The sequence below is a fragment of the Eublepharis macularius genome, chromosome 17 (assembly GCF_028583425.1).
Source record: "Eublepharis macularius isolate TG4126 chromosome 17, MPM_Emac_v1.0, whole genome shotgun sequence".
NCBI lineage: Eukaryota > Metazoa > Chordata > Lepidosauria > Squamata > Eublepharidae > Eublepharis > Eublepharis macularius.
The window spans coordinates 37,267,512-37,295,182 of NC_072806.1; the positions used below are offsets into that span (position 1 = coordinate 37,267,512).

The 27,671-nt window shown below is 46.6% G+C and overlaps 1 protein-coding gene across 3 annotated transcripts in view; it reads left to right on the top strand.

The window, feature by feature from the left end:
* CUEDC1 (CUE domain containing 1) overlaps positions 1-27,671 on the top strand; it is an 87,214-nt gene that overhangs the window by 35,834 nt on the left and 23,709 nt on the right. For all 3 annotated transcript variants that reach the window (XM_055001683.1, XM_055001682.1, XM_055001684.1), the window contains exons 2-4: positions 18,900-19,015; positions 22,351-22,967; positions 27,355-27,482. In XM_055001683.1, the coding sequence (XP_054857658.1) occupies positions 22,677-22,967; positions 27,355-27,482 (419 nt within the window). In that variant the 5' untranslated portion in view covers positions 18,900-19,015; positions 22,351-22,676. The remainder of the gene's footprint in view (positions 1-18,899; positions 19,016-22,350; positions 22,968-27,354; positions 27,483-27,671) is intronic.

Below are 27,671 nucleotides of genomic sequence, written 5' to 3' on the forward strand. Positions count from 1 at the left end.
CGACTTTTGTTTTCCTAGGTTGCAGCTGGGCTTTTGGTCTGAAATGGGCCATGGCAACTCTTGGATGTAATGATCAGTTTTAAATCTTTCTATCAGCCCTTAATGGACAGAGGCCTGTCCTGCTTAAATAATTTACAATGCCCATGAGTGAGGAGCTTTTTCTTTCTCTCTCCCCACCTTTCAAGCTCCATTCATTGTGTTTCCATAGAAACCTATGCAGGCTTTTCGCTTTTGCCTTGCCTTGGGCAAATCAATAGCAGTTTATCCTCTCCCCCCCCCCACTTCTTGCAACATTAAGCAGGGAGGCCTCACAAGGGGGGAGGAGGGGGGAGCCCTCAGTCAGAATGTCAAAGGCCGCCTGTTCTTTTGCTTGCTGTGGTATCACTGCGGTATAACTGAAATTCCAAGCTGGAATCGATCCATTGGAGTGATTAATGGATTGAAACTTCGATTGCGTATTAAAATGTATCATTGCCACCCCCCATTTTAACCAGCAGGGGCTGTGTTTCGGAAAGGCCTGCTTCCCTGGGGTACAAGTGCCGAGAGGGAACCAGCTCTCTCCTTCCTTCCTCATGAGCACTCAATATGGTGCTAATGAAACCATATTGTTAAGCGCACTTTGGCTTGCCTGTGCTGCTGGTGTTTGGTTTCTTCTAGCTGAGAGAGAGCAGTGGAATCCCCCGGTTGGGTTGTCATCTTTGTTTGACTTACAGAACTGGAAACATACAGATGCTTAAAAGCCAGCCACAAAGCAGCTGTTCTTGCAGCTTCAGATTCCAAAATGGCAAAAATGAGAGGGACATATCCTCACCATCAGGGAACACAAATGTGCTTTTCTTAGGCTCTTGGCTACTGTTTAGTTTGTCAGGCAAAATCATAGTGGTTTTCACAGTCAGTATGACAGCGGAATGCGTTCACATCACCTCTTGGCCATCTTTATTTCCTGCTATGGGATTTGCTGTCTTTTTAAGGTTTATTTGCAGAACTGTAATAGTCAAACACTTAAATTTCTACGTTTAAATTCTTTCAAAGCTGTGACTGTCAAGAAAGAACCTTTGCATTCCAAAACTGCCACAGGAACAAAGCCAGGAGTGTGTGTTTGTCCTTGGACTGGCCTCTAAAAATGTCTGGAATGTCTCCCCTCCCCTATTCTGTGACTAATGGATTGCTATAACATGCTGGAATGTAAACCTTCCATATTTCTAAATTAAGCCCATGTTAATGAGAAAAGTGGAGGTGCTTAATTGAAAAGTTCCATGCCTCGCAGGCCTGCACTCCATTCTGTTGTGCCGAGAAGTAATTTGATCTCAGTAGGTTGACATTCTTAAAATAGTTGCGGGAATTCAAACATGAAATAAGGTTTCTAGGAACAGAGGAGGAGGATGTGGAAAGATGAAGCATATGTAGGCTAAATAAGCATAAGAGATGACTGCTGATTACACATGGAGGTTTTTCTCTGTTTTGGTGTGCAGACTGGAGCTCTATTTTAGAACATCCTGCAAGGTCATGCTCTAATCCTGCACCTGTTGTCCTTTCCCTGTTTTGTGTACTTTCCCAAACCTGCTTTACTATGATCTTTCTGGGAAGTGTGCAGTCCAAGCAGCCATTGCTCTGTCCAGATGGTAAGGTGTGCCTTTTCAAAGGTCCCACTAGTGTTGGACACCATTTTCCTTCCTTCAGCCCCTAGTGGCACCATTTTCTAGGCCATGCCTCCAGAGAGCTTTTAGGAAAACAGTAATTGCTGTAGTGCTGTATCAGTTACCAACATGGGTAATTTGGTAGGGAAAATGGCAGCAGACGGTGGCAAACTCCTGTGTGGCTGCTCCCTTGCCAATGCAGCAGTGAATGCAAAACAGAGATTCCTCACTGTATGGATGCAACCTAGAATAACCCTTGCTCTGCTCGTTTTTTATTTGTGTGGAGCTTTTCAATGTGGAGTATTATTTAAAGCCTGTATCTGCCATCAAGCAGTGTGCATCTGTTCACCCTTCAACCACCTCATTCCCATTTCTAGCTATGAACTGGCTGTCTCTGTGGAAGAAGCCATGCCCACTCTGCAGCGCTGAACTGCTCTTGGGGGTAGGGCACCTGGAAAACTCCCATACATGCCTTCATTGGATGACGGGCCATCTTATTTTATATAAAATGTTCTACATTTGAATTTTTCTAAAGCTAGCAGCAGCTGACTTAAAAATGAATCACGTCAGTTATGACATACAAAAATATAGCAAAGCTAAACCCACAACAGATCGATCAAGAAAAGGGCCAAATAAGCACAGTGACTGCCAGTACTGAGGAGGTCTAACTGGGATCCTGCAAAGCTCTCTGAAGGAATACCATCTTTATCAGATGCTGAAACTGCTGGCAGGGCAAGTCAATTTTCCTTTGGGCGTGAGCCTCACCGTGTCTTGCTGCCTCCTCAGCTCCTCTCCCCAAGTGCTGTTCCTCCACCACAACATTATCAGTTTAAGGTTTTTACCATCACGTACAACGCCGTTCACGGCCTTAATCCCTCGTATCTGTGCAACCACCCCTCTCCCTATGTTCCATCGTGGCAGCTTTTACTCATCTGAACAGGGATGCCACCCAGCACACGGGTAAAATCAGCCACTTCCCCCTCACGTGCATTCTCTGTTGTGGCCCCCACCCAATAAAATGGCCTGCTTGCAAAAATCAGGACAGCTCCCACACTCGTGGCTTTCCACAAACTGCGCAAAACTGAATTGTTCTGTATTTGGACTTATGCAATCCATGCCCTACTGTATTGTCTGTTGAATGTCCCAGCCACTGATTGCATTAACTTAAACAGTGTAATCCGCTTTGAGTAGCAGTGAGGAAGGTGGACTGTAAATAGCATAAATAATAAAAAAAATACTGTACAGTCATTCATTTATGTGGGGAAAAGCCAAGAGCCAGTGAGGGAATGTCTGTCTTCAACCAGGGAGACTAGGCATCTCGGTCTCCTTGCTAGTCCACCTTACAGAGTTGTTGTGTGGATAAAATGGGAAATGTTGGAGATGCTCCTGACTGAAGCTGGTCCCTTGTACATGCAAGATAATGCTTTGTCACTGACCCTAGGTTCTGTGTATCATGTGGGTTTCTGATCCTGGCCCCAGCAAAAAGGCACTGGCTCTTGACTCCCGGGGCAACCTGATGTTCAGGGGCGGCGCTAGGGTTTGCCGCGCTCGCGGCTGGCCGGCCAAACGCCCCCCCTCACGTGCACGAGCATGCGCGCACCTGCCTGCATGATGACGTCATGTGTGACGTCATCACAGAAGTGCACGCGCCGCCGCCGGCCCGATCGCTGTGGCGGGCGGCCTCCGAGCTCTCCCGCTCGGTTGCCTCCGCCGCAGCAGATGCCAGCCCGCGGTGGCTGCGCCCGGCCAGGGGCTTGTGCTGGCGGCAGCGGCGGCGCAGGGTGAGAGGAATAGGAGGCTTCTGCTTTGGGGGGCGCGCTCTCGCCCCCCCGTGCCTCTTCCAGCGCTCCCTCCGGCACCCCGCGCCTGCGGCCACCGCCTACCTGGCCTCAATAGACATGTTGCACTAGGAAAGACACAACTTAATTTTGCAGTCTTTCTCTTTGCTACCTGGCAGCCGACAGTATGCAGCTCTAGGGCAGCCAGGCAGCATTGCCAAATGTTGGAAGGCACAAGTCTGGCAAGGGAAAGAACTTGCCCATCACACATCTGCTTCAAAACTGAGCAAGAGAGGGACAAGCCGAGGTGAGGAGAAGCGAGCAGGGAAGCGCAAGCAAGTGTGGAGGGTTCTGAAAGATCATCTGAGTGCCCCCCCCAGCTGATTTCCCTCTTAATCAAAACAACTCCAATAAATTCATGTGAATTTGGAAGGAGCTCTTAAATTTTGCCAGGAATAGTCCGAGACATTTTAATCACGGGGGAAACAATCAGCATTAAAAACTGGCCTCTCCTATTCCACCAAGTCAGCACCCTCTGTGGAAAGAAAGGAGAAAAAGGTTGTAAGATCCATGGCTGCTGATAAAGCCTTATTCAAGAAGTACATGCAGTGTGGCACTAAAATGACAAAGACAGACGGGCATTCCCTCTTTCTTCTGTGTCTTGGAGACGAGCATAATGTTGAAGCATATAAGCACTGCCAGGTCTTCGTTGTTGTTGTTGTTGTTGTTGTTGTTGTTGTTGTTTCGATTTAGAAACCGCCCATCCTCAGGGGCTTCATGTCCAAGGCTTGCATGGAAAGAGCCACGTGGCTTTAAGCTGCTCTTTGGGAAGAAGCTCTCTCCCGCAGCCTGGGATCGTTCAGACCTGACGCTGTTGGCTGCCCTGAGCCGGAGTGCATGGGGACTTCAGATCTGACACCACCAAGTGGGAACCAGCAAAGATCCAGGGATCCACTGGAACTGACGTTGAGGGCTCCTTCTTTAACTCCGACACCGGCTGGGTGTTGCTCAGGCCTGCCTGACTCAGGCAGATGGGTATGATATCCCTGCTTGCCGTGAAGCTCACTGTAGATTACCTTGGTCAGCTTGACTGACTTTGCAAGGGGCTGTTGTGAGGATGAAAGGGGGAGACGAGGAGAGAATCCTGGGACCTCTGAAAGCAAGAAAGGATAAAAATGTGACAGGTAAATAGGCCGAACTACTGTAATGGGTTGCCAACTTGCCTGTAAAGAGCATCCAGAAATTTCTCCTGATTCCAAAAGGGGTAGCTAGATTTATTGTCGAAGGCTTTCACGGCTGGAGAACGATGGCTGTTGTGGGTTTTCCGGGCTGTATTGCTGTGGTCTTGGCATTGTAGTTCCTAACGTTTCGCCAGCAGCTGTGGCTGGCATCTTCAGAGGCGTAGCACCAAAAGACAGAGATCTCTCAGTGTCACAGTGTGGAAAAGATGTAGGTCATTTGTATCTACTCAGGAGGGGTGGGGTTGAGCTGAGTCATCCTGTTAGAGTTTCCCAGGGTGTGGAATGCTAATGGCGGGAGGCTTCACTGTATCCTGAGGAGGTTCTTTTGCATATGGATTGGTACTTGATGTGCTAATCTTCTCTGCAGGGCTATTGTCGGGGATAGAATGTTTTGTTAGCCTGGTGTTTTTCAGAACTGGAAACCATGCTCTGTTCATTCTTAAGGTTTCTTCTTTCCTGTTGAAGTTTTGCTTATGCTTGTGAATTTCAATGGCTTCCCTGTGCAGTCTGACAAAGTAGTTGCAAGTGTTGTCCAGTATTTTGGTGTCCTGGAATAAGATACTGTGCCCTGTTTGAGTTAGGCTATGTTCAGCCACTGCTGATTTTTCAGGTTGTCCAAGTCTGCAGTGTCTTTCATGTTCTTTTATTCTTGTCTGGATGCTACGCTTTGTGGTCCCGATGTACACTTGTCCACAGCTGCAGGGTATACGGTATACTCCTGCAGAGGTGAGGGGGTCTCTACTGTCTTTTGCAGATCGTAGCATCTGTTGTGTTTTTCGGGTGGGTCTGAATACTGCTTGAAGGTTATGCTTTTTCATAAGCTTTCCCATCTGATCAGTAATTCCTTTGATATATGGCAAAAACACTTTTCCTGTAGGAGACTGTAGGAGACCAAGGAAAAACAGTCTCCTACATATGCAAAAGAACCTCCTCAGGATACAGTGAAGCCTCCCGCCATTAGCATTCCACACCCTGGGAAACTCTTACAGGATGACTCAGCTCAACCCCACCCCTCCTGAGTAGATACAAATGACCTGCCAACATCTTTTCCACACTGTGACAGTGAGAGATCTCTGTCTTTTGGTGCTACACCTCTGAAGATGCCAGCCACAGCTGCTGGCGAAATGTCAGGAACTACAATGCCAAGACCACGGCAATACAGCCCAGAAAACCCACAACAGCCATCGGTAGCTAGATTGTTAATGCTTTTTTTCATCAACACCTCATTCCGAAACTCTCTTCCCTTTTGACTTGCCTGCCTTGATCCATGCTTCAGTAACCTCAGGACGGTGGCAACAGACTGTTCCTGAGGCTGCTTTGTGCACTGGCCGGGATCCTGCAGGGAACCCCCTCAGTGCACTGCTCGAGCTCTGCCATGAGGTTGTGACATGAGCAGCCAGTCTGGCACTTTGCCTCGCCTGTGCCACCTCGGCCCTCGCCTCCTGCTGCCAGTGTTCCTGCAGACTGGGAGAGGGGCTACAGGTCTGGGTTCAAGTCCTGCCTGGCAGAGGCCTTGTGACCGTCTCAGGGGCTGATGGTGAGATTTCCCTCCAGGCGCTGGCAGGGTGGGCTCTGGTGCTGGTATTGTCTGCAGGCATCTGTGCACGGCTGGGCCTTCCTGGTTCCCCTGCTGCCCCTCAGCTCCTCAGGCTCCTTCCCTGGGGGTTCCAAGTCAGAATCACTGAGTGGGTCAGAGGGGGTCGTGACACACGCTGCCTTCAGGGGCTGCAAAATGTGGCTGCTCATTTACTTGCAGGATTTAGCATCTTCGTTTTTCAGAGCTTGTGCTGGCAGGCTTCTGATTTGCTTTCCGTTCAAAGTGTTGACCTTTAAAGCCCTTCCTTACCTGAGGATCTGCTTATCTGAAGGATTAAAATTCTCTGAAATGTACTGAATTGAAGTTCCGACTGCTAGTGTTTGCATGTGGAATTTTGGGGAAGTTTTTCCTTGCGGTTTTTAAATGCCCCGCTGATGCTGGCTTAAATCAGATGAGACCCCGGGTCCGTCTTGCTTGGTACAGTCAATTTCAAACAAAGTCTATGAAGGAAAAAAATGCTGGGGATTGAACCTGGGGCCTTCTATGTACAAAACAAGTTCTCTACGATAGGGCTGTGGCTCCTCTTATTAAAAACACACACACACACACACACACACACACACATGAAGCCGCCTTCTGCTGAACCAGAACAATTGCTCTATCAAGGTCAGTATTATCAGCTCAAATTGGGTCTCAGGTGTCAACTCTCAGGTATCCCAGGAAGAGGTCTGTCTGATCACCTGCTTTTTTATTTTGAAACTGGAGTTGCCGGTTAGTGAACCTGGGACCTTATGCAGACAAGGCACACGCTTGACCGTGGAGCTACATCCTTTCCTGCAGTACAGAAGGAAAGCAGCTCGAAAAGAATTGGTGAACTTATGCTGGAAACCAAGAAGTTCTCACTGCTTCTACGTGACGCTGAAGCATGGCGTGTTGTGGATTGTGAGGCCCTGCTTTCATGGTCTGTATTTGTACGGAAAATCAAGATCAAGCGAGCTTTTGCTCTTCTGCTCCACAGGAGGTTTCTGTCCTCCCTGAGCGCGCCTAGGACACCTGCGTTATTGTTTGACAGGTGTACCGTCCCAGTCAAACTCCCCACCTGACACTGTTCGTGGCCGCTTGGAGCCAGAACCGAGAGCCCCCTTGGGGCTCACCCCTGCCTCACCGGATAAGTGAAAAAACTATTATCCCAAGCTTGGAATTAGTGTTAAAACGGGGGTGGGGGCACTCATCTTTGCTGCCAGACTGAGCTTCAGACTGCCACTTCCAAGTTCTTCCTGAGTTCAGTTTTGTTATCACTGATGGCTAATTCTGTTCTATAAATAATTAGGAAAGGGATTGGCTGACATTACAGTGCCCTCATATGACCTGAGTTCGATCCTGGCAGAAGCTGGGTTCAGGTAGCCGGCTCAAGGTTGACTCAGCCTTCCCTCCTTCCGAGGTCAGTAAAATGAGCACCCAGTTTCCTGGGGGTAAAGTGTAGATGACTGGGGAAGGCAATGGCAAACCACCCCATGACAAAAGTCTGCCAAGAAAATGTTGTGATGTGACATCCCTCATGGGTCAGTAATGACTTGGTGCTTGCCCAGGGGACTACTTTTACCTTTTACCATACACATATATAGTGTGAGCCCCACTTGGAATAATGTGTATAGCTCTGGCTGCCCTATTGCAAAAAGGTTATTGTAGAGCTGGAAAAGTGCAGAAAGGGACAATCAAAATGATCAAGAGGTGATGGTGGAAGGATTCCCTAAAAGGAAAAGCTTTACAATAGATGACTGGGCGAGTCACAATGGAGGATTATGCACTTTGCGGAGAAAAGGAACAGAGAACTTCCCCTCCTTCCCTTTTTGATTATATGACAACTTGAGGGTACCCAGTGATGTTGATGGGCGGTATATTTAGGACAGACAAAAGTAAGTACTTCTTGGCATGATCTTAATTAGCCTGTGGAACTCATTGCCTCATATTGAGGGCTGCTAGCTCAGAAGGTTTTAACTGAGGATTGGACACATTCTTGGGGGGCCGTCAGTGGATGTTAGCTGTGAAAAGAGAATTGGAACCTCTGCGTCCAGAGGCAAAATATATACCAGTTTCTGGAGTCCAATGAAGAGAGAGACACTTCGGCCTCAGGGCCCTGTTTGTAGGTCTTCCAGGAGCCTCTCGTTGGCCACTATGGCAGGTAGAGTGCTTGGATTCACTGGACTATTTTGTACAGGAGCAGCATGTGCCTCCTGGTTTACCGTGCACAATCCTGCTGGTGATGGATTGGTAGATGCGCTCTATACTAGGAGACTGAGTGTTTTTGAACATGACTTTACTCGGAATGAGCTCAGCAGCTTTGAATGGAATGAGTAGGAGGGGTTTTTGGCCTGATGAAAACGTACATGACTGCCAAAAGTATTGAATGAATGGTGTGTGTGTGTGTGCATGTGTGAAAAACATGTGTTTTAAGGCTCAGTGAGAGGCGTTTGTGGACAAATTGCAGAAGAGTGCAATATGGTTTTGATCCATTTGAAACAGCAGCGGACAGGCCAGGTTTTTTGCAAGCCCATCTGTGGAATAACAGTGATTATTTGTTCGGTTTTGCGAGGTGGGGGTAGGGAGAGAACAGCTAAGAGGAGACCGTCATGCCTAACTATTTCCAGTCAGTGGATCACGAGGGAACGCTTGGCAATCCACGGCAGCCACCACATTTCAGGACTGGGAGGAGGAGGAGGATTCCCCAGCTGCTGCAGCTGTTGTCCTCCTCTGATTGGCCTCTGTGTTCAAAGGCAGCGTACCTCTGAATGCCAGACACGGGAGACATCTGTAGAGGAGTGATGTCTACTGCATACCCTGGTTATGAACTTCCCAGAAACATCTGTCTGGCCACATGCTGAACTGGGTGGTGCCTTCAGCCTCCTCCAGCAGAGCTATTCTTATGCCCTAGGAGAGAGAACTCAAGGCCTGCTTTTGTTACTCAACTGGCTGTTCCTGAGCTAGAAGGACTACTGCTTTGGATACACTACAGTCAGTCGGAAAGGCGGAGGTGGCGCAGTGCCTGTTGTGTTCTGTGATGTATGTCTGGATGAGAGCATGAATCTCATCCAGTGTAGGGCACCTGGGAGGTAAATGATGGGGTCCTACATCCAAACCCCGCCACATCATATTGTGGGATTAGCAAATATTAGTAAAGACTATGGATTAATCATATAGCAATAATAGTAAGCTAGCAAGAAGCATAAGATGGATTCTTTATGTTTTAAAGTAACTGGTCTCTGTCTTTAGCCACCCCCCCCTTCTTCTCCCTAGCTGTACATGGAAAGAAAGAATGTCTATCCTTGAAGATAGATAACTGGACAGTCCTGCCAGTATATGAACAGGGCAAAGCTAGAAACAAAGGGAGAATTATAAGTTCCACCCCCTTCCCCCTTTTGGAGAAGAGAGTTTGTGTAGAAAAGTAACCAGTTGTGGAATGAAGGAAGATGCTGCTATGGAGACCAAGAAAGGATGGTACATGATGTTGTCGCGAGACTGAACGGTGGACAATAGTCCAATGTAAAGGTATAAAAGTGATCAGGTGCCTTATTCTGAATGTGACTTTCGTTTCTCCAAAATGATGTCACAAGCCCTTAAAAGAAGCATGTGCTCCTTTGTTCTGTGGTACATTCTAAGCTCATTTTGTAAGCTGGTACCCTATATTTGCAAATATACTCTGTTACAACAGCCCTTGTCTGTCTCATCTCTCTTTTGCTCAGAAGATTGGAAGGGGCAAAGGGAAAGAGCACTTTTTTGTGCAACAATATCAGTAGCCTTGTTTTGTGCTACAATGCTGTGCCTTGCCCTCGTCTGATAACACAATAGCTTGGGCTGTCTGGTCTGAGAGGATAGCAGCAACAACTAAAGGGAAGCCCCCGGAGAAGGACACGTAAATTACAAACCGGAGAGCAATGCAAGTAATTGCATATGAAAATTTTTTATATATATATATACAAAAGTGCAAGAATGTGCAACACAGTTTACAATAGTTTCATGAATGAGGTAGAGTGGTCCGTCGCCAAGAGCAATTACAAAAATTCATATATATACAATGATAAGCTCAATCGAAAGTGGAGAGTGCAGCCAAAGGAAAAGGCAGTCCGTGTGTTCATAGATGGAATCAATAAGACAAAACTAGCCAAAGTGGCTAGCCAAAGATCACTCTCCACTTTCGATTGAGCTTATCATTGTATATATATGAATTTTTGTAATTGCTCTTGGCGACGGACCACTCTACCTCATTCATGAAACTATTGTAAACTGTGTCGCACATTCTTGGTCTGAGAGGATGACAAGGTTCAACCCTGCCATGGCTGAAGGGGTGGGTGGGTACCTGGAGCAGACCTGAGAACAGGACGATCAGCACAGGTTAAGGCGGATAATCTCAACAATGGATTGCCCAGATATTGCAGCTATATATCCAGCAGTGCCATGGTTCGACCCTCCAGGATCACCTGATTCCCAGGCCAGAATTTTGGTCCGTAGCACTGGAATCCTAGCTTAGCCTGGGTGCAGCAGCCAGTGTACAAAATAAGGAATCCATGACTGAACTGTCGAGCTTCTGGTTTTTGCAGCGCACAAGGCCTACCTGACCACTAGGCAAGCATAGGTGGCTGCCGAGGGTGCCAGATTTTGAGGTGCACCAAGATGACTTGGACTTTTTGAGGTGCACCCGCTCCTGACTTGGAGGGAATCTGGGCAGTAGTTGGCTTCTGGAATTTCCATTTTTATTGACTCTGGTTTTCTGTAACTGCCACAATGGAACAGGGAGGGCTTTTATCTATTTTTATTTTTATTTTTACATTTTCTTTTGAATGCCCAGTAAGTAAAACATTCATTCTAGACTGCTCATGTTTCCCTCTATTGAATAGATGTGCCAAAGTCATAGTTTGCCAAGGGTGCCAAAACACCTTGGCACCCTTGGCACAAGCTCTCAGGTTCAGTCCCCACCAACTCAACTGTAAAAAGATCACAGGCAGCAGGGCTGAGAGGACTAGACAACCCTGTGGTAGGATGGTCTAAGGGAGCATATGACAGCATCTTACATCCCATTGGAATTTCCATCTGCCCAAAGCTTTTTATGCTAGAAATTGAGCAGCCATGCTAAAGCGCCTCTTTCAAGTTAAGATGTCTTTCTAATGCAGCAGCCAAGGGACCAGATGATTTCTGCGGCATGTCACAGAGCAGAGGCATGGCAAATGCATGTTGAACGGCAAGCGATACAAAGCAAGGCATTCCTGTGAGCGAGCGCTTAGCCTAGGATGCAAAACAGACCAAGGAGAATCGGCTGGCCCCTTTGTGAGCTTGTAATCACCAGTTCTCCTGCACCTTGGAGATGTTCATTTAATTGAATGCAATCTGTTGCTGGATTAGCATCCCTTTGCTTGCTAGTTAATGAGGTTGGTCTAAAGCTCCTTGGTCTCTGCCCACAGCATGGTTTGGCAAAGCTCTGGGGGTTTACGTGTTCAATTTGCTCAGACTCTCCTCAGACTCTGAAGGATTCAGAGTCAGTAGAATAGCAGAGAATACCAAGGCGTCTTGGTTGCAAAAAAGCCATCAAAGCACCTCCAAGGTTTCTTACCCACCTCATTAGAGTGTGGCTTGAATTGCTAAAGCAGTGGTTCCTAAAGTGTGTGCTCTGAGAGGAGCTGATGTGGGATTGAAGCATAGAACCAGCATGTCTAAGCCAGTGTGGTAAAGACGGAGTAAGGACAGAGTAAAAAGTGTTTTATTTACTCAGTTATTTATATTTATTCGGATATTTATACCCAGTGGGGTCACAAAGCAGCTTAAAATATTGTTCTTCTGTCCTTATAACAACTCTGCAAGGTATGATTGTTTTGCTGAGAGGGATTGACCAGCCCAAGGTTGCCCAGTGAACATCCCTGGCAGAATGGGGATTCGAATCTGAACTTCGCCACTTTGAGACCAGATGCGTGGAGTAAACTGGTTGAAACCCATATCTGGACTGTGGGAATTCCCCCTTGTAACCTGAAAGAACAAGGACCTTCAGTAGCTGCTTCCTCAATTTTAGGTCACTTGGAAAAATTGGATAATAGAGCATGTAGAGTATGCTCACCTTTATATCTAGGTTTAATATTGCCACAGTCTCTCCCAGCTTACTTTGATTTCCTGACAGTTATAGACGATTATTTATGCTGGCTAGGCAGAATGCCATCCTGTCAGGACAGCTGCTGGGACGTCTAAATAAAGTACCTTATTCTGAGCGACTGTGCCAATGTGGCTCTGGCCAAGTAGACACCCTTCAACATTGTCTACTCGACTGTGATATGCTCAGTGTGGCAAGAGATAGTTGGATAAAACCTTATATCCAGGACTCTCGCTGTGTCACAGACAATTTGAGATTCCTTTTAGCAGGGGTGGATTTCTGTATTATATTGGCAGTTGCCAAGTTCCTCTCTCAATCGATTAATATTACTGTGGTTGTTGTGGATTTTCCGGGCTGTATAGCCATGGTCTTGGCATTGTAGTTCCTAACGTTTCGCCAGCAGCTGTGGCTCGCATCTTCAGAGACGTAGCACCAAAAGACAGAGATCTCTCAGTGTCACAGTGTGGAAAAGATGTTGGCAGGTCATTTATATCTACTCAGGAGGGGTGGGGTTGAGCTGAGTCATCCTGTAAGAGTTTCCCAGGGTGTGGAATGCTAATGGCGGGAGGCTTCACTGTATCCTGAGGAGGTTCTTTTGCATATGGATTGGTGCTTGATGTGCTAATCTTCTCTGCAGGGCTATTGTCGGGTATAGAGTGTTTTGTTAGCCTGGTGTTTTTCAGAACTGGAAACCATGCTCTGTTCATTCTTAAGGTTTCTTCTTTCCTGTTGAAGTTTTGCTTATGCTTGTGAATTTCAATGGCTTCCCTGTGCAGTCTGACAAAGTAGTTGGAAGTGTTGTCCAGTATTTTGGTGTCCTGGAATAAGATATTGTGCCCTGTTTGTGTTAGGCTATGTTCAGCCACTGCTGATTTTTCAGGTTGGCCAAGTCTGCAGTGTCTTTCATGTTCTTTTATTCTTGTCTGGATGCTACGCTTTGTGGTCCCGATGTAAACTTGTCCACAGCTGCAGGGTATACGTTATACTCCTGCAGAAGTGAGGGGGTCTCTACTGTCTTTTGCTGAATGTAGCATCTGTTGTATTTTTCTGGTGGGTCTGAATACTGTTTGTAAGCTGTACTTTTTCATAAGCTTTCCCATCTGATCAGTGATTCCTTTGATATATGGCAAAAACACTTTTCCTGTGGGAGACTGTTTTTCCTTAGTTGTTTGATTTATCCTTGGTTTACTCGCTCTTCTGATTTCATTTCTGGAGTAGCCATTTGCTTGAAGTGCATGGTTTAGATGATTAATTTCCTCGTTGAGAAAGTGCAGTTCACATATCTGTCTTGCATGGTCTACTAATGTTTTTATTATGCCTCTTTTCTGTCGAGGGTGGTGATTGGAGTTTTTGTGTAAGTACCGATCTGTGTGAGTTGGTTTCCTGTAGACCTTGTGACCTAACTGAAAGTTTGCTTTGCGGATGACCAAGGTATCTAGAAATGGGAGTTTACCCTCAATTTCTTTCTCCATGGTGAATTGTATGTTCAGGTGGATATTGTTGAAGTGGTTTAAAAACTCCATCAATTCTTCCTCACCATGGCTCCAGATGATAAAGGTATCATCCATGAACTGGAACCAGACTGTAGGTTTGTGGGGTGCTGATTCTAGAGCTGTTTTTTCAAAATGTTCCATGTAGAAGTTTGCTATAACTTGGCTGAGAGGGCTTCCCATGGCCACCCCATCCATCTGTTCATAGAATTCGTTATCCCATTGGAAGTAACTAGTTGTCAGACAATGGTGGAATAAGGCTGTTACATCTGCTGGAAAAATCTGATTAATAAGGGCGATACAACAGATGCTGCGTTCAGCAAAAGACAGTAGAGACCCCCTCACCTCTGCAGGAGTATACTGCATACCCTGCAGCTGTGGACAAGTTTACATCAGGACCACACAGTGTAGCATCCAGACAAGAATAAAAGAACATGAAAGACACTGCAGACTTGGCCAACCTGAAAAATCAGCAGTGGCTGAACATAGCCTAACTCAAACAGGACACAGTATCTTATTCCAGGACACCAAAATACTGGACAACACTTGCAACTACTTTGTCAGACTGCACAGGGAAGCCATTGAAATTCACAAGCATAAGCAAAACTTCAGCAGGAAAGAAGAAACCTTAAGAATGAACAGAGCATGGTTTCCAGCCCTGAAAAACACCAGGCTAACAAAACACTCTATACCCGACAATAGCCCTGCAGAGAAGATTAGCACATCAAGCCCCAATCCATATGCAAAAGAACCTCCTCAGGATACAGTGAAGCCTCCCACCATTAGCATTCCACACCCTGGGAAACTCTTACAGGATGACTCAGCTCAACCCCACCCCTCCTGAGTAGATACAAATGACCTGCCAACATCTTTTCCACACTGTGACACTGAGAGATCTCTGTCTTTTGGTGCTACGCCTCTGAAGATGCCAGCCACAGCTGCTGGCGAAACGTTAGGAACTACAATGCCAAGACCACAGCAATACAGCCCGGAAAACCCACAACAACCATCGTTCTCCAGCCGTGAAAGCCTTCGACGATTAATATTACATTTCTATATTATACAGCTCTGTGCATTAATCAATTCTAGTGCGTTAATTAATTCTAGTGTGACACTGTTCAGAGCCGAATTGGCTGTATGAGCAGCAGTATCATTAAAGTGATACCTGGTAGACTGGGGATTCAAATCTGAACTTCCCCACTCAGGGACCGGCTGCTATATCACAGTGGCTCTCTGTCAACCAGGCTAGCTAAGAATAACACTTTGGTGTTCAGAAGCAGTGTGGTGAGTGACCTAGGGCATTTTGTGGGCACCCAGACCAGATGTTGCCCCTGTGCCAGTCCATTTCCGTGCCACTTGCCTTCCTTGGGCCGGAGCTCTTGCCACTATCCCCATCCTAAGTAGGCAGGGAAGCGGCATACAAGCCACACCTGATCAAAATGGAGCAGACAGATGGTGCAGACGGAAGATCCTGTTCCACTGTGCCATAGTACACAGAGCGAGGAACAACAGCCAGCTTTGGATTGGCTTTCTGGTGTCACATGACTCCATGGACCCTGAGGATTCTGGGTGGTTGAATGTTTTTTAGCCAGAACAGCCTGCAGATTGCATCTTCTGAGCAGCAGCCTTAGTTGCAAGAATCTTGACCCTAGCCCTGCCGCTCTGGAATGCAGCGTCCTCAACGGCACCCCAAATTCGGAGGCTGCCTTGCTGTTACCTCACCTCATAATAAACTCTGATCCCATCTCAACTACTAGAGGGACCCATAGAACAATTGTTGTGATGCCTTACTTGTTTTGTTGGCTCATGAATTGTACAATCCTGTTTGGTTTCTGTATAGAATAATTGTGTGTAGGCAGGGAGGAGTGCCATTCTTTGTTTAAGCGGTTTCAGCCAACCCCTTTTGAAGAGGGGCCATTTTCACACTACCTTATTGTCGCGTCATGCTATCGTCTGTGTCTCGTCATTTGCTGGTTTTTCCACACCTCTTCGTAATCCTCTCGTGCATGTGCTGCAAAATCCTATCCATTCTTCCGCTTCAAAGTATCCCGTTTCTTCCTATTTTGGACGGGTTTCTTGCGTCTTTCCCCCCATATATGTGAACACAATTAATTCGTGTTTCTCCTGTGCCGCAATAAAAGGGTTTTCCATCCACTCCCACTAGAATTTACTTTTACTTTCATTCCCCCGAAGTTGATCGCGCAGCCCAATCACACCGCCCTCTGTTCCCATTTTGAAGATCACGTGATTTTGAGTTTGAAAGATCATGTGAGTTTGAAATATCACGTGATTAATCACATTACATGCCTTTGGGGGGGGGGAGCGCTCTTTTACAGGACAGTGAGGAAACTGGATGGCAGGAGAAAGCCGTGTTTTCCAGAGGAGTGTGGAATGATTTGGAAGAAATGGCATTAGGAAAGGCGGGGACAAAGCGGGAAATTAAGGTAGTGTGAAAACGGCCAGGGGCTCGTGTTTCTGCAAAGGTGTCATTTCTCCATTTTACAGCTATGTTCAACTCAACAGCATCGTAACACTGTACAGTTCAACCCAGGATGTGCTGTTGCATACAACACATGGGCACAATGTACTTCTTTATCATTTCCTGTCACGTAAGATGCTGCTTACGGTTTTAGTGATGGGGAGGCAAGAAAGGTCACGCTGTGAGGCCATTGTACGACCAGTCTCTGCAGGGCCAGGTATTCCTTTTGATTATATTCAACTTCCACTGTGCTTGCCACAAATGAGCTTGCCATTTCATACGAGCCTGCCATTAGTCCAGACTGCATTTATTATTTTTTTAGTTTAAAAATATTTCTAGTCCTCTCTCCAAAAAACAGACTTTTACAATGCAGTTAGAATAATACAAAAAGCCAGCAACATAAAAACAGATCAGAATAAAGCGATTAAAATCATACTGTACAAAAATCCCAAAACATTATGCCGTGAAAGCTTAAAAGAAGCACAGCTGAATTTGCATGGAGTAAAAAAAAAAAAGTAAATATTTCAAATAAAAAGATTTCCTGTGTGAGGAACTATGATGAAAATCCTCCAGAAAAAGAAAAGCGTCATCACCTGGCGCCTAAAAAAACTGCAACTCTGCAGGGCTGTATGGGGGGAGTACATTCCTAAAGGACCCCACGGCAGACAAGACCCTGTTCTCTGGTCCTCACTCACAGAGCAGAGGCTCCAAAGAAGATCTTAACTGGCATAAGGACAGTCTGTGGGGCCCTACTGAATCGGCCCTGTGGGCCATCTAGGCCAGCATCTTGTTTCGCCCCGTGTCCCGCCAGTTGCCCTGGAGGGCCAATCAACGGGGCAGGGAGGCCAAGGCCTCCTGTGATGTTGCCTCCTGGCACTGGGATTCAGAGACTGGCTGGGATTCTGGGCACGGAGGGTGCAGCGTGCAGGTTCATCCGAGAGGAGATGATCCTTCATGTATCTTGATCTGAGATTTATGGGTCATAACCAGCACTTTGACTTGCGGCAGGAAACACGCTGGCAACCAGTGAGGACCCTTTTAAATCTGCCTGTAGTTCAGCTCACACATGGGAACAATATTGTCCCTACCTTTTGAACCAGTTTTAGCTTTTGAACAGTCTTCAGAAATGCATCTCCCACCTCCCGTCTTTCCAAGGTTTGGCAGGTGGCTTCCAGAGAGAGGTGTGTGTGTGTGTTTTTGGACTCCTTCCCTGGCACTATCTTGGTCATCTCTTAGGAGCCCCGTGACGCCACATGTCCCATCAACATCAGCTGTTTGGGTTATAATTCACTTGTGTTGGTGAATGTTTCTGTTGCTATTTTGCTGGAGAGATTAGGACTGATAAAGAGAGATTAGGACTGATTTGTGTGCTGGCTACATTTTTTAATGGATATTGTAATTGTTTTAATGGTTGATAATTTTTATGCTTCTGTAAAAATATGTGTAAGCATGCCATGTGTATGTACAAGGAAGTTATGCCCAAATTATGCCATATAGAGCATATGGAATGCTTGTCCTGGACTGTTGCATACAATTATATGATACTTGAAACCAAAGGTGCCAATGTATATCTGCTTGCCTGCGGGCACTCTGCACGGAGATGCTGGCACGAAAATCGTTGCCTGAAACATCTCCTTCCCTCACTCTTTTATATTGTAGCATCCTGCCTGAAGATGAGTCGTGGAGAACTCAAAAGCTTGCATGATCTTTGGCGTCCTGCTGTGTGGATTGTGACTTGTTTTTGGATTTGGATTTTGGACCAGTATGGCTGTAAACAACTTTCATGTACACAATGAAACTGCCTTTTACTGAGTTAGACCTATCAATCCCTCTAGCTCACAATGATCTAGTCTAGCTGGTCCGGAGCCTCCCCTGTCTCAGGCAGAAATGTCTTTCCAATCAACTGCTATCTCAAATCTTTCAAGTGGGAGAATCCAGAGCTTAATCCTGGGACCTTTGTGCCCTGCCTCTGAGACACTGTGCTAATCCCTAAAGAGGTGTAAGCATCTCCAAGGCAGATGCCTTATACTTAGCCTTGGATGAGTTTGGGGTTGAATTCCCAATATTTAAAAAAACTGATGAAAATTGTTCTCTTCAGTGTCAACTTCGGCTAAACATTAGGAAGAACTTCCTGACAGTTAGAGCGGTCCCTCAGTGGAACAGGCTTCCTCGGGAGGTGGTGGGTTCTTCCTCTTTGGAGGTTTTTAAGCAGAGGCTAGATGGCCACCTGACAGCAATGCAGATCCTGTGAACCTGGGCAAATCGTGAGAGGGAGGGCAGGAAGGGTTACATCAGGGCTTAGTTGTCATGGTCCCTTCTTACATGCCCAGGGTAAGCCTGATCACTACCAGTTTGGCTAGGAATCCTGGAGGTGTTTTGCCACCTTCTGAGCATGGAGCAGGGGTCACTGGGTGTGTGTGTGGAGGATAGTTGTGAATTTCCTGCATTGTGCAGGGATGGACTAGATGATCCTGGAGGTGCCTTCCAATCCTATGACTCTATGAACTTTATGCTTTTTTTTGCCCATTCACCATCTTGCCTCCCACCACGTTTCTGTTTAATTGCTTACAGAATGATGGAGAACTTAAAATATATGTTTTCTCACAGGTTGCTGCTGTTTCTCTCCAGCAGTCTGATGAAAGGATTTCATTCTCTTAGTAAAGAAAAGTTTTCTTGGAATTGCTGGAGAACGGGATGACAACACAGGACTGCGACCTATCTCAGTAAGTCCTGTGAGGTTCAGAAATGGAAGGTACCAGATTTTAAGGCCTTATCCACAAAATCCCAGAAAGCTCCCAGAAATGGAAAGCTAACATTGGAAAAACTTATCACTACTAGAAGTGGGTGAATGCATGGGTCAGTTTGAATATGGGACAGTGGTATGATGGTGGATCTTCTCATGGGTGGGAAGTCTACCATCATGTAGATGCAAAATTGATCTGGGGGAACATTTATCTTGGAGGACATGCTGCTGAGCAAGTGGGTCTCAGTCAAAGAGTAATGACTGGGTGGCTTATTTTTATTTATTTTACTTCACTTATATCCTACCTTTCCATCTGATGGGAACCCAAAGTGGCTTACATCATTTTCCTTGCCTCCGTTTTGTCTTCGCAACAACAACTTTGTGAGGTAGTTAGGCTGAGAGACATTGACTGGCCCAGGGTCACCACCGGCAAGCATCCATGGCAGAGTGGGATTCGAACCTGGGTCTCCTAGATCGTAGTCCAGTACGTTAACCGCTACTCGCCCATGTGTTTAGATATAATGAGTGACATAAGGTCGACTAGTTGCCATTGTGGGACTTGAACCCAGGTCACCTTCATCAAAGCCCAAAGCCTTGCACCACACTGACTTTTTTGTATACAAAAATAGCATCTTGGGATTTGCTCTCTACTACTGTATGTCTGGCTTTTTAATTTTCAGGGGCCAGGCTAAGGTTTTTTTCCTATTTGCCTAGGACTGTTTTATGGGTGTGGTTTGATGTTTTTTTGGTGGTGGTGGTTCCAGTTTTGATGATGTTGCTTCCCTTTAGGATGTCTTGAGGGCCAATAAATGATGATAATTTTTCGGTGTATTGTATATTTACACTTTTTAATTTTATTTTTACCTTAGAGGCCTGTGAGTGAGAAGTTGCCAGATTATCTGTTCAGAATCCTTGGATCAGAGCCTCAAAATTCTTAGTTTTCACTCAGCAGTCTTCTACGAGAGTGGTTCTGCGTACAAACAAATACAGTTTCTAGCTTTAGTCGCCTCTTCTTTCTTTCACAGCAACACCATAAACTGTTTAGAGGAGTTCTGGCTGCTACATCCCTGTTGATTTCCCTGTCCTTATTTCTCCAAGGAGCTCGGGGCTGTCTCCATGGTTCATTCCTCTTTCATTCTGCCCTCACAACAGCCCTGTGAGGTAGGATAGGATTAGAGAGAGAGGTGGGCCCAAGGCCACCCACATTGAACTTCATGGTTAACCTTGAACATATCTGCTTATTTGTCACACCAAACCTAGTTTAAACCGATTCCGGGGTGCCTGTTCTTTCATGCGCCAAACGCTGACCATTTTTCCAGCAGTACTATGAGAGGGAGGTAGCCCGTAGTTTACCTAAATAAACAGAGCAAGGAGGATGCCTCCTCCCCTCTATTTGCTGCAGTTCTTATAAGGGTGGCTGCTGCAGTGTATGTGGGTGTTTGCATATGGCTGGAACTTTGACTGCCTTGGTTGACAACCTGCGGGTGCAGGAGACTCGTGCTCCCTGCCCCTACTGTTCACCCCAGTCACCCAGCATACTCTCCCACTTACATTCTTGCTGGAGACTTGCCTTCCACGCTAGGAATTGGTACATGCTCACCTTCCCAAAACAGCTAGCATCAAAATTACCACTGCCCCAATTCTCTGTGTAAAAGAATACAAAAGGTTCTTGGTGTGCGTGCGTGCGTGTGTGCGTGCACATGAGAATATTTGCATTTCGGGCCAGGCCAGAGCATGAGGCTTTATAAGGCTAAGCCAAATCCCATTGTCTCCTTCTGTCCTTTGGCTGTCACTGAATTAGTAGCTGCGGCACATACCTCTTTTCATCCAGCTGTATTGGCAGCACCCTGCGTTGCAGGCCAGTGGACTGCCCTCATTTGGTGAGCTGCCATGGTGGCATTGCGAGTGAGGTCTGAGGTGCGGCTGCCAGAGAGTGACAGGCTGCAGACCCTTGTGGCTTTACAGGGCCATATGCACAGGTTTCCATTGGTAGAAGAAGGAAATGCTTCACACAAACCTCACATGAGAACAGAGGAACTTGAAAAACTGACAGGTGGACTGTCTCCCTTACGCTATTCTGGCATTCCGTCATGACTCTTTCCCTGAGATCCCCTCGCTCAGCACATTCTCTTTCATTGCAAAGAATAATTCAAAGTGTGAAAGGCCACAGGTTTTTTATTATTGCTTACACTTATTGGTTAACACAAGGAACACAGCTTATGTGCATCACCGATATGCATGATAGAGGAACAGTTTTGTATGGGCCAGTTTCAGAGCTTGTTGCTTTGGCCAATAGTGTTGAATCTGCTTGCGTGACATATCACTAAGAGACATTTCTTTCATTTTGTGACTTCCCCCGCTGAAGTTTGAGTATTTTCTGTTATCTAACTGGGTTGAAATCTTCCACCTATCACTCAATGGAAATTAGATAATGCGATAGGTCCAGAATTCATTCCCAGTGTAATTTCATCTGTCGTTAGATTCTGTTCCAGAAATAAATGTCACTTTTTTGTGTTTCCAAAGGGAAACTGGCAAAATGCTAATCTTGGATTCTGTGGAACTTCCCCATCCCTCCCTTCTGGTGGTTTATCCACAATTTTGAAATTTTTCAGTTCTGAAAATTGCTTGTTTAGCTACATGTTGGTCTGCCAGTTTCTCACTTCAAAAGGAACGGCTGCCTGGAAACGGCTGAGAGGCGGAGCCAGATTAGAGGTGGGGCCATGATGTAATCGGGACACATTATGGGTGGGATTTGGAGAGACCAGGGTGGAGCCAGAGCAGAACACAGTGAGACAGGACTGGTTCCCCCCAGAGCACTCAGGCTGGGGAGGAGGAGCTACTTTTGTACTGAGTATGATAAGAGTCCAGTAGCACCTTTAAGACTAACCAATTTTATTGTAGCATGAGCTTTCGAGAATCAAGTTCTCTTCGTCAGATGCATGGTACAGAAACTGTTCCTGTACCATGCATCTGACGAAGAGAACTGTGATTCTCGAAAGCTCATGCTACAATAAAATTGGTTAGTCTTAAAGGTGCTACTGGACTCTTTTTGATTTTGCTTCCACAGACTAACACGGCCGACTCCTCTGCATCTATGAGTATGATAAGGGCAGTGGGCAAACTGGCTCCACCACTCCACCTAATGGTACCCTTTTGTCCTCACTCCACATGTGAATTTTCACAGAAAAGTGTAACATTTGCTTGAGAATTTCCAGCCAATTCATTCCAGATTTTCCTAACTTAAATGTTTGTGTTGATGTTTTAAAAATCTGCTACCTCTATGAATACTTTTCTTATCTGTGCTTGTTGTTTTAGTTAAACATGCTTCTAAGACTTTGGATGCTGCAGTGTTTCTAGAGGCCTTGCGTTGGACAGCTCCTGTGGCGGAGTCGCCCTGGGTGGAAACGCTTCAGGATTATTGTGCCCACTCATCTTGGCATCGTCAATGTTTCGCCCTTGTTTTGTGGATTATCGGCTGGCAGCGTTAGAAGATGGCTACGTAGTTTCTTGACAGCAGACCTGGAAGGCAGTTCGTGCCTCTTCCCATCTCCCTCCTTGGCCTGGGATTTATTCATTTCATTTTTCCTACCTCAAAAGCTGATTTGAAAAGGTTAAACATTTTCCAAAAGCAGTTATCAAAAATGACAAGTCTGTTCCGACGGAGCAGCAGCAATGGCAGCTCAAGGAACGGCTCTTCTGCCCAGGAACTCAACAACAGCCGCCCTGCCAGGCAGGTGCGGCGGCTGGAGTTTAACCAGGCAATGGAGGATTTCAAGACGATGTTCCCCAATATGGATTACGACATCATTGAATGTGTTTTGAGGGCTAACAATGGAGCTGTGGATGCCACAATCGATCAGTTGTTACAGATGAACTTAGATGGCAGCAGTTATGACGACAGCTCGGATTCAGACGACAGTATTCCTCCAGAGGTAACTTTGCTGTGACGTAGGGTGAGGGGTGGGGGGTGCATGCTGCTGTGCAGACTGATGGAAAGACTAACCAACAGAGTCCCATTTGTTAGGTTAGCAAAAATGAATGGGATAACAACGAAACATTAAGTGTTGTCGATCTTCGCAAGTTCCCTCTGTTTTGCCTTTAAGTGCCAAATGTGTTGCCCTTTCTTGCCTGGAGTCTTTTGTCCCATCCATCTGAAAGTTGAGATCCCTTGGATTCATCCTGCAGTCCCTGAGAATTTCATCTAAATGGGATGGAAAACAAGATCACCTCTCTCAGTATCAACCTGTACGACGGCTCTGTTCCTCAGATCAATGCTTGCTGGATTTTTTTCCTTCTGGAGGGCAGTTAAGATAGCCCCTGCAAATTTTAGGGGTTTCCAGTAGCTGCTTTTAATTATGCAATAGTCTAATAGTGCTTTGGCATGGCTTAAGGCTCTGATCCAGTGTAAAGCACTTAGGTGCATGCGGAGGAAAGCTGGTGGGCTCCAAGAGTGGCTGTATTGCTTTCACCATTCTGAGAGGTACAGATAGGTGGATATATCCAACATGGCAGCTTAGTTTTACAATGTGCACCTCAAGCCTTGGCATAGTGCATAGTTTGGACATTGCCAAACCTAACGCAGATTGTTTTCAACATTACGGTTGCCAGATATTCTTAGAATTTGGAGAATATAGAGAAAAGGAGATTCGAAAACAGCTGAACAATGTGGCGATTGGTCCGTCTTGGATTCAGTTGCCTTAAAATTCAACAGAAGTCTTTGGATTAGCCAGGTGCTCCGCTCTTCCATCTGCGGTTATCGAAGGCAGGTACAACAAAATCCCCTACCTACAAAGGTTGTGCTCATGCCTCCTAGGACAGGCTGAGTCTGTTGAGCACATGTTCTTTAGTTGTCCATTTTATAGGGAGGTTCGTCTCAGATTCATTACCCAGTTATTTGATATGATCCCCGGTCATTTAACCACCAATAATGCAAGGCTCCGCTAGTTTTTATCTGATAAAAATTTTAGGATTACACATCAAATCGCTAAATTTTGTGCATTAATTTTTAAATTACGGAAATTGTATTTTAAAAGTTCTTAAAGCTGATCTTTTTTCCTTTTAATTGTATCCTCACTTGACTAATATGTATACTAATCTTAGGACCGTAATGAACAAATGAAAGAATGAAACAGAAGTCTTTGAGGAAAAAAATGTCCCTCAAAGTAAAAGTTGAAGTTGTAAAAGTTGAAGTTGAATTATGAAATGTTTTAAACTTGTATGTGGAACTTCATTCTGGATTTTTGCTTGGTTTAGCCTTGTTACCTCCTCACTTCTAGAATGGTAAAGGGCTAGATTTCCTCTCCTCACCCCCAGAAACAGGCCATTGGCTCATCTAGCTCAATATTGGTCTGTTCTAACTGGCAGTGGCTCTCAAGGGTCTGAGACAGAGAAAGCCGCTTCCCCAGTCCCTGTGACTGCTTAACTCGCGATGCCAAGGACTGAACCTGGGACCTTATGCAAGGCCTGCATTCTGCTATGGCCTCTCCCAAATATAACATGCATGAATAAATAAATATATTAAGCTACATTATACTGAGTCAAACCATTGATTCCCCCACTGGGAATCCAAAGCCGCTTACATTTTCATTTCCCCCGCCTATATTTAACCCTCAGAACTACTCTGTGGCTGAGAGAGAGTGATTGGCCCAAGGTCTCTCAGTAAGCTTCCATGGCAGTGCAGATTTGAACCCAGTTCTCTCCGTTTCTAATCCAGCTATACCACGCTGCCTTGACACTGTTTCAAAATGGATAGTTTCAGGTAGGTAGCCGTGTTGGTCTGCAGTAGAACAACAGGATTGAGTCCAGTGGCACCCTAGAGACCAACAATATTTTCAGGGTGTAAAGAGTCCAAGCTCCCTTCTTCCTCCTCCTCCTTGTCTGAAGAAGGTAGCTTGGAATCTTGAAAGCTTACACCCTGAAAATCTTGTTTGTTTCTAAGATGCCACTGGACTCAAATCCTGCTGTTTCAAAATGGCGAAAGGAAACCTCAGACAGAAAAGCTTTGCAGCACACAAAGAAAACACAAGGAGGGAGAACCTGAACGGTAGCAGCCGTGGCAAAATTAATCCAACTGTCTTGCATAGTTTGAAAGTGGATCTGAAAAGGACAGGTCATCTCGAGCAGAAACGACAACTGCAAGCAGGTTTTGTGTTGCATGACGCTTGTTGACTATTTATGGATTTGAAAAACATCCCAAAGATGTAGGTGCAAGCCCCAACTTTCAAGCGAGGATCTCGATTGGGATGGAATCCTGACTGGTGCTGGTGTCAAAGGGTGTTATGTCCTGGGTCAATTAAGGGCAAGTTGCTGGGAATCTTCCCAGACTTGCTGTGACTGTAAGCCTGCATGACTTGTGTGACCCGGAGCCGAATGCAGCACAATGTCCCTCCTTGGCAGCTCACTGGGGACATAACAGGCCTCCTGTTTCTCTGATTTGCTTAGAACCACAAGGGCAGGAGGGAGAATCGAGTGCCTAGCAGGCCGTAATGTGTGTCTAGTGCCTTGGATAGTTGGGGGGTGGTTGTCAGCAGTTGAGAAGATCTGAGTTCTTCATCCCACGACTTCGGCCGTTTTCACACGGCTTACTGGCCACGGAAATCGCGCCAGGAGTTCTCGTGCGAAATCGCGCCAGGAAGACGCTGTCGTTCCGGGAGCTCGGCGCAATGTTCCGTGGCCGGTAAGCCGTGTGAAAACGGCCTTCTTCTCTATTATACTAACGAACAGCCAGAGAAAATATTCAGTCAGCTGCTTTGCTTCTGGGCTTCTCTGGGAAAGCTTCTCTGGGCTTTCCTCTTTTCTTCCATTATACATACATTTATTTGAAAAGTGTTTGCCCACCTCTCTGAGACTCCAGACAGCTTTCAAAAATGAATACATTGCAATAACACAAATTAAGTATCTCTTCTGCAAATTCCCTGGAAGCTCTTTACAGTCTCTTCCTGCCGTTTCTTGGTTTATGTTCGTTATGGATTGTGTCCGTCTTTCCTCAGCAATTTGCAGATTCTTTTGCTGCTGCTTGAGTGTCTTTGAAGAGGGTCCCACAGGGACTCTGGCAATTAAAATGGCAGCTGTCTTGGCTGGAAAAGGGAGAGGTGCAGAAGCCCCAAACAGGTGGAGGCAGGAAGGCCCATCTGCTCCCTTCCTCTACCTGTGGGGCCCTGGCAGTTAAAAATTCGCTCCCAGGGTTCTGGCCTCAGGCTTCCCGGTGTGCTGGTCTCCTTGAGAGCCAGGACTTGCCTAGTGGGGGCTGGAGCTGGCGCCCAAGGGTTGCAGCCTCGTGCACCGGTTGACCCAGCAGCGCTCGCTTCCTGGCCCCCAGCTTGAATAGACTGAGGAAAAGCAGCCCCAGCTGTTCTGGAGGCAGTTTCTGGAACTCTCCTGGGAGGGCTCCGTTGGGCCGGAATCCTTGAGGGAGCGCCATCTCTCTGGTTTCCCAGCTGGTACACGGGCTGCTAACCTGGCACTGCATCGCCCCTCGGCTACCCCAGCGCAAGTCCGTGCTCTGCTGCTCCAGCTGGGTGGAGGCAGGTCGTGGTGAGCTCCTGGACTGCGCTTGGTCTCCCTGGAATGTGGGGGGAGAGAGGGAAGTTCTGGGGGAGGGCCCTCGGGGGCAGGCTCCTCGGGGGCAGCCTCTGGCACACACAGGGCTGGGTTGTCTACCGTGCAGGGGTCTCCCTGAGTTCTCTCCCCCGGCCATGTTTCCGGCTTCCCAGGCTCCTCCTTTGAGGCCTCTGAGTCAGAGTGCAGAGCCAGCTGGGGGGATCACGACACCCAGGGCCGGAATTCGTGGGCCACCTCCCTCGAGGGCTGTCGCCAGCAAGCCCTGCAGCCGTTAGCTGATCTGCCTGTGATGTCACAACAGATTCTCAGGGACTTCACTTGCATCCTAGAAACAGAAGGGGCTGTAAATTGCAAGGAGAAGGAAAGGTAATTTCCCCATCTTGGAACCCTGAACACACTCTGCCCCCCTCCCCCGACACCAGTATTTCCCGTGGGCTGATTGTGACTTTGTGGCCTTAAGAAATTGCTTCCATGTGGTTAGGTGTCTGTGGGGCTGCAGTTCATTTGAATCTGCCATCCCACGTGTATTGTTGAAGCACCTGTGGTGTCACTGCAGATACTTACTGTGTGATACAAGTAATTCTTATGGGAAGTTGTTTCATACATGCACCCAACTGCATAGAGCTCCAAAAAGCTATAGGCATGTCTTATAGCACTAGTAGAGAAGGTGGGGGAAGAGAAACCGCAGTCCCTCAGGGTCCCTGCTTTGTCCTCTGCAATGTTTGAAGTAATTCCAATTCTGTGTCTTTTTTTGATTAGATCCTGGAACGGACTCTGGAACCAGATAGTTCTGATGAAGAGCCACCCCCCGTTTACTCACCCCCTTCCTACGACATGCACGTGTTTGACAGACAGTATCCACAAGCTCCCCCAACCCCGCCTCCCAGGTAAGCAGAAACCTGTTTTTGGAGCTCACAAAGTCCACACTTCATGTAAGTTGAGGGGACTTGTGAGGAATCATGGTGGCAGGGGAGGAGATAATCCATTGCAAAATTTCTCCCTGACCCAGATCTCTTCCTCTCAGCTTATATGACCAAGTAATGGTATGAGCAGGCTAGGGTTGCCAACCTTCGTGT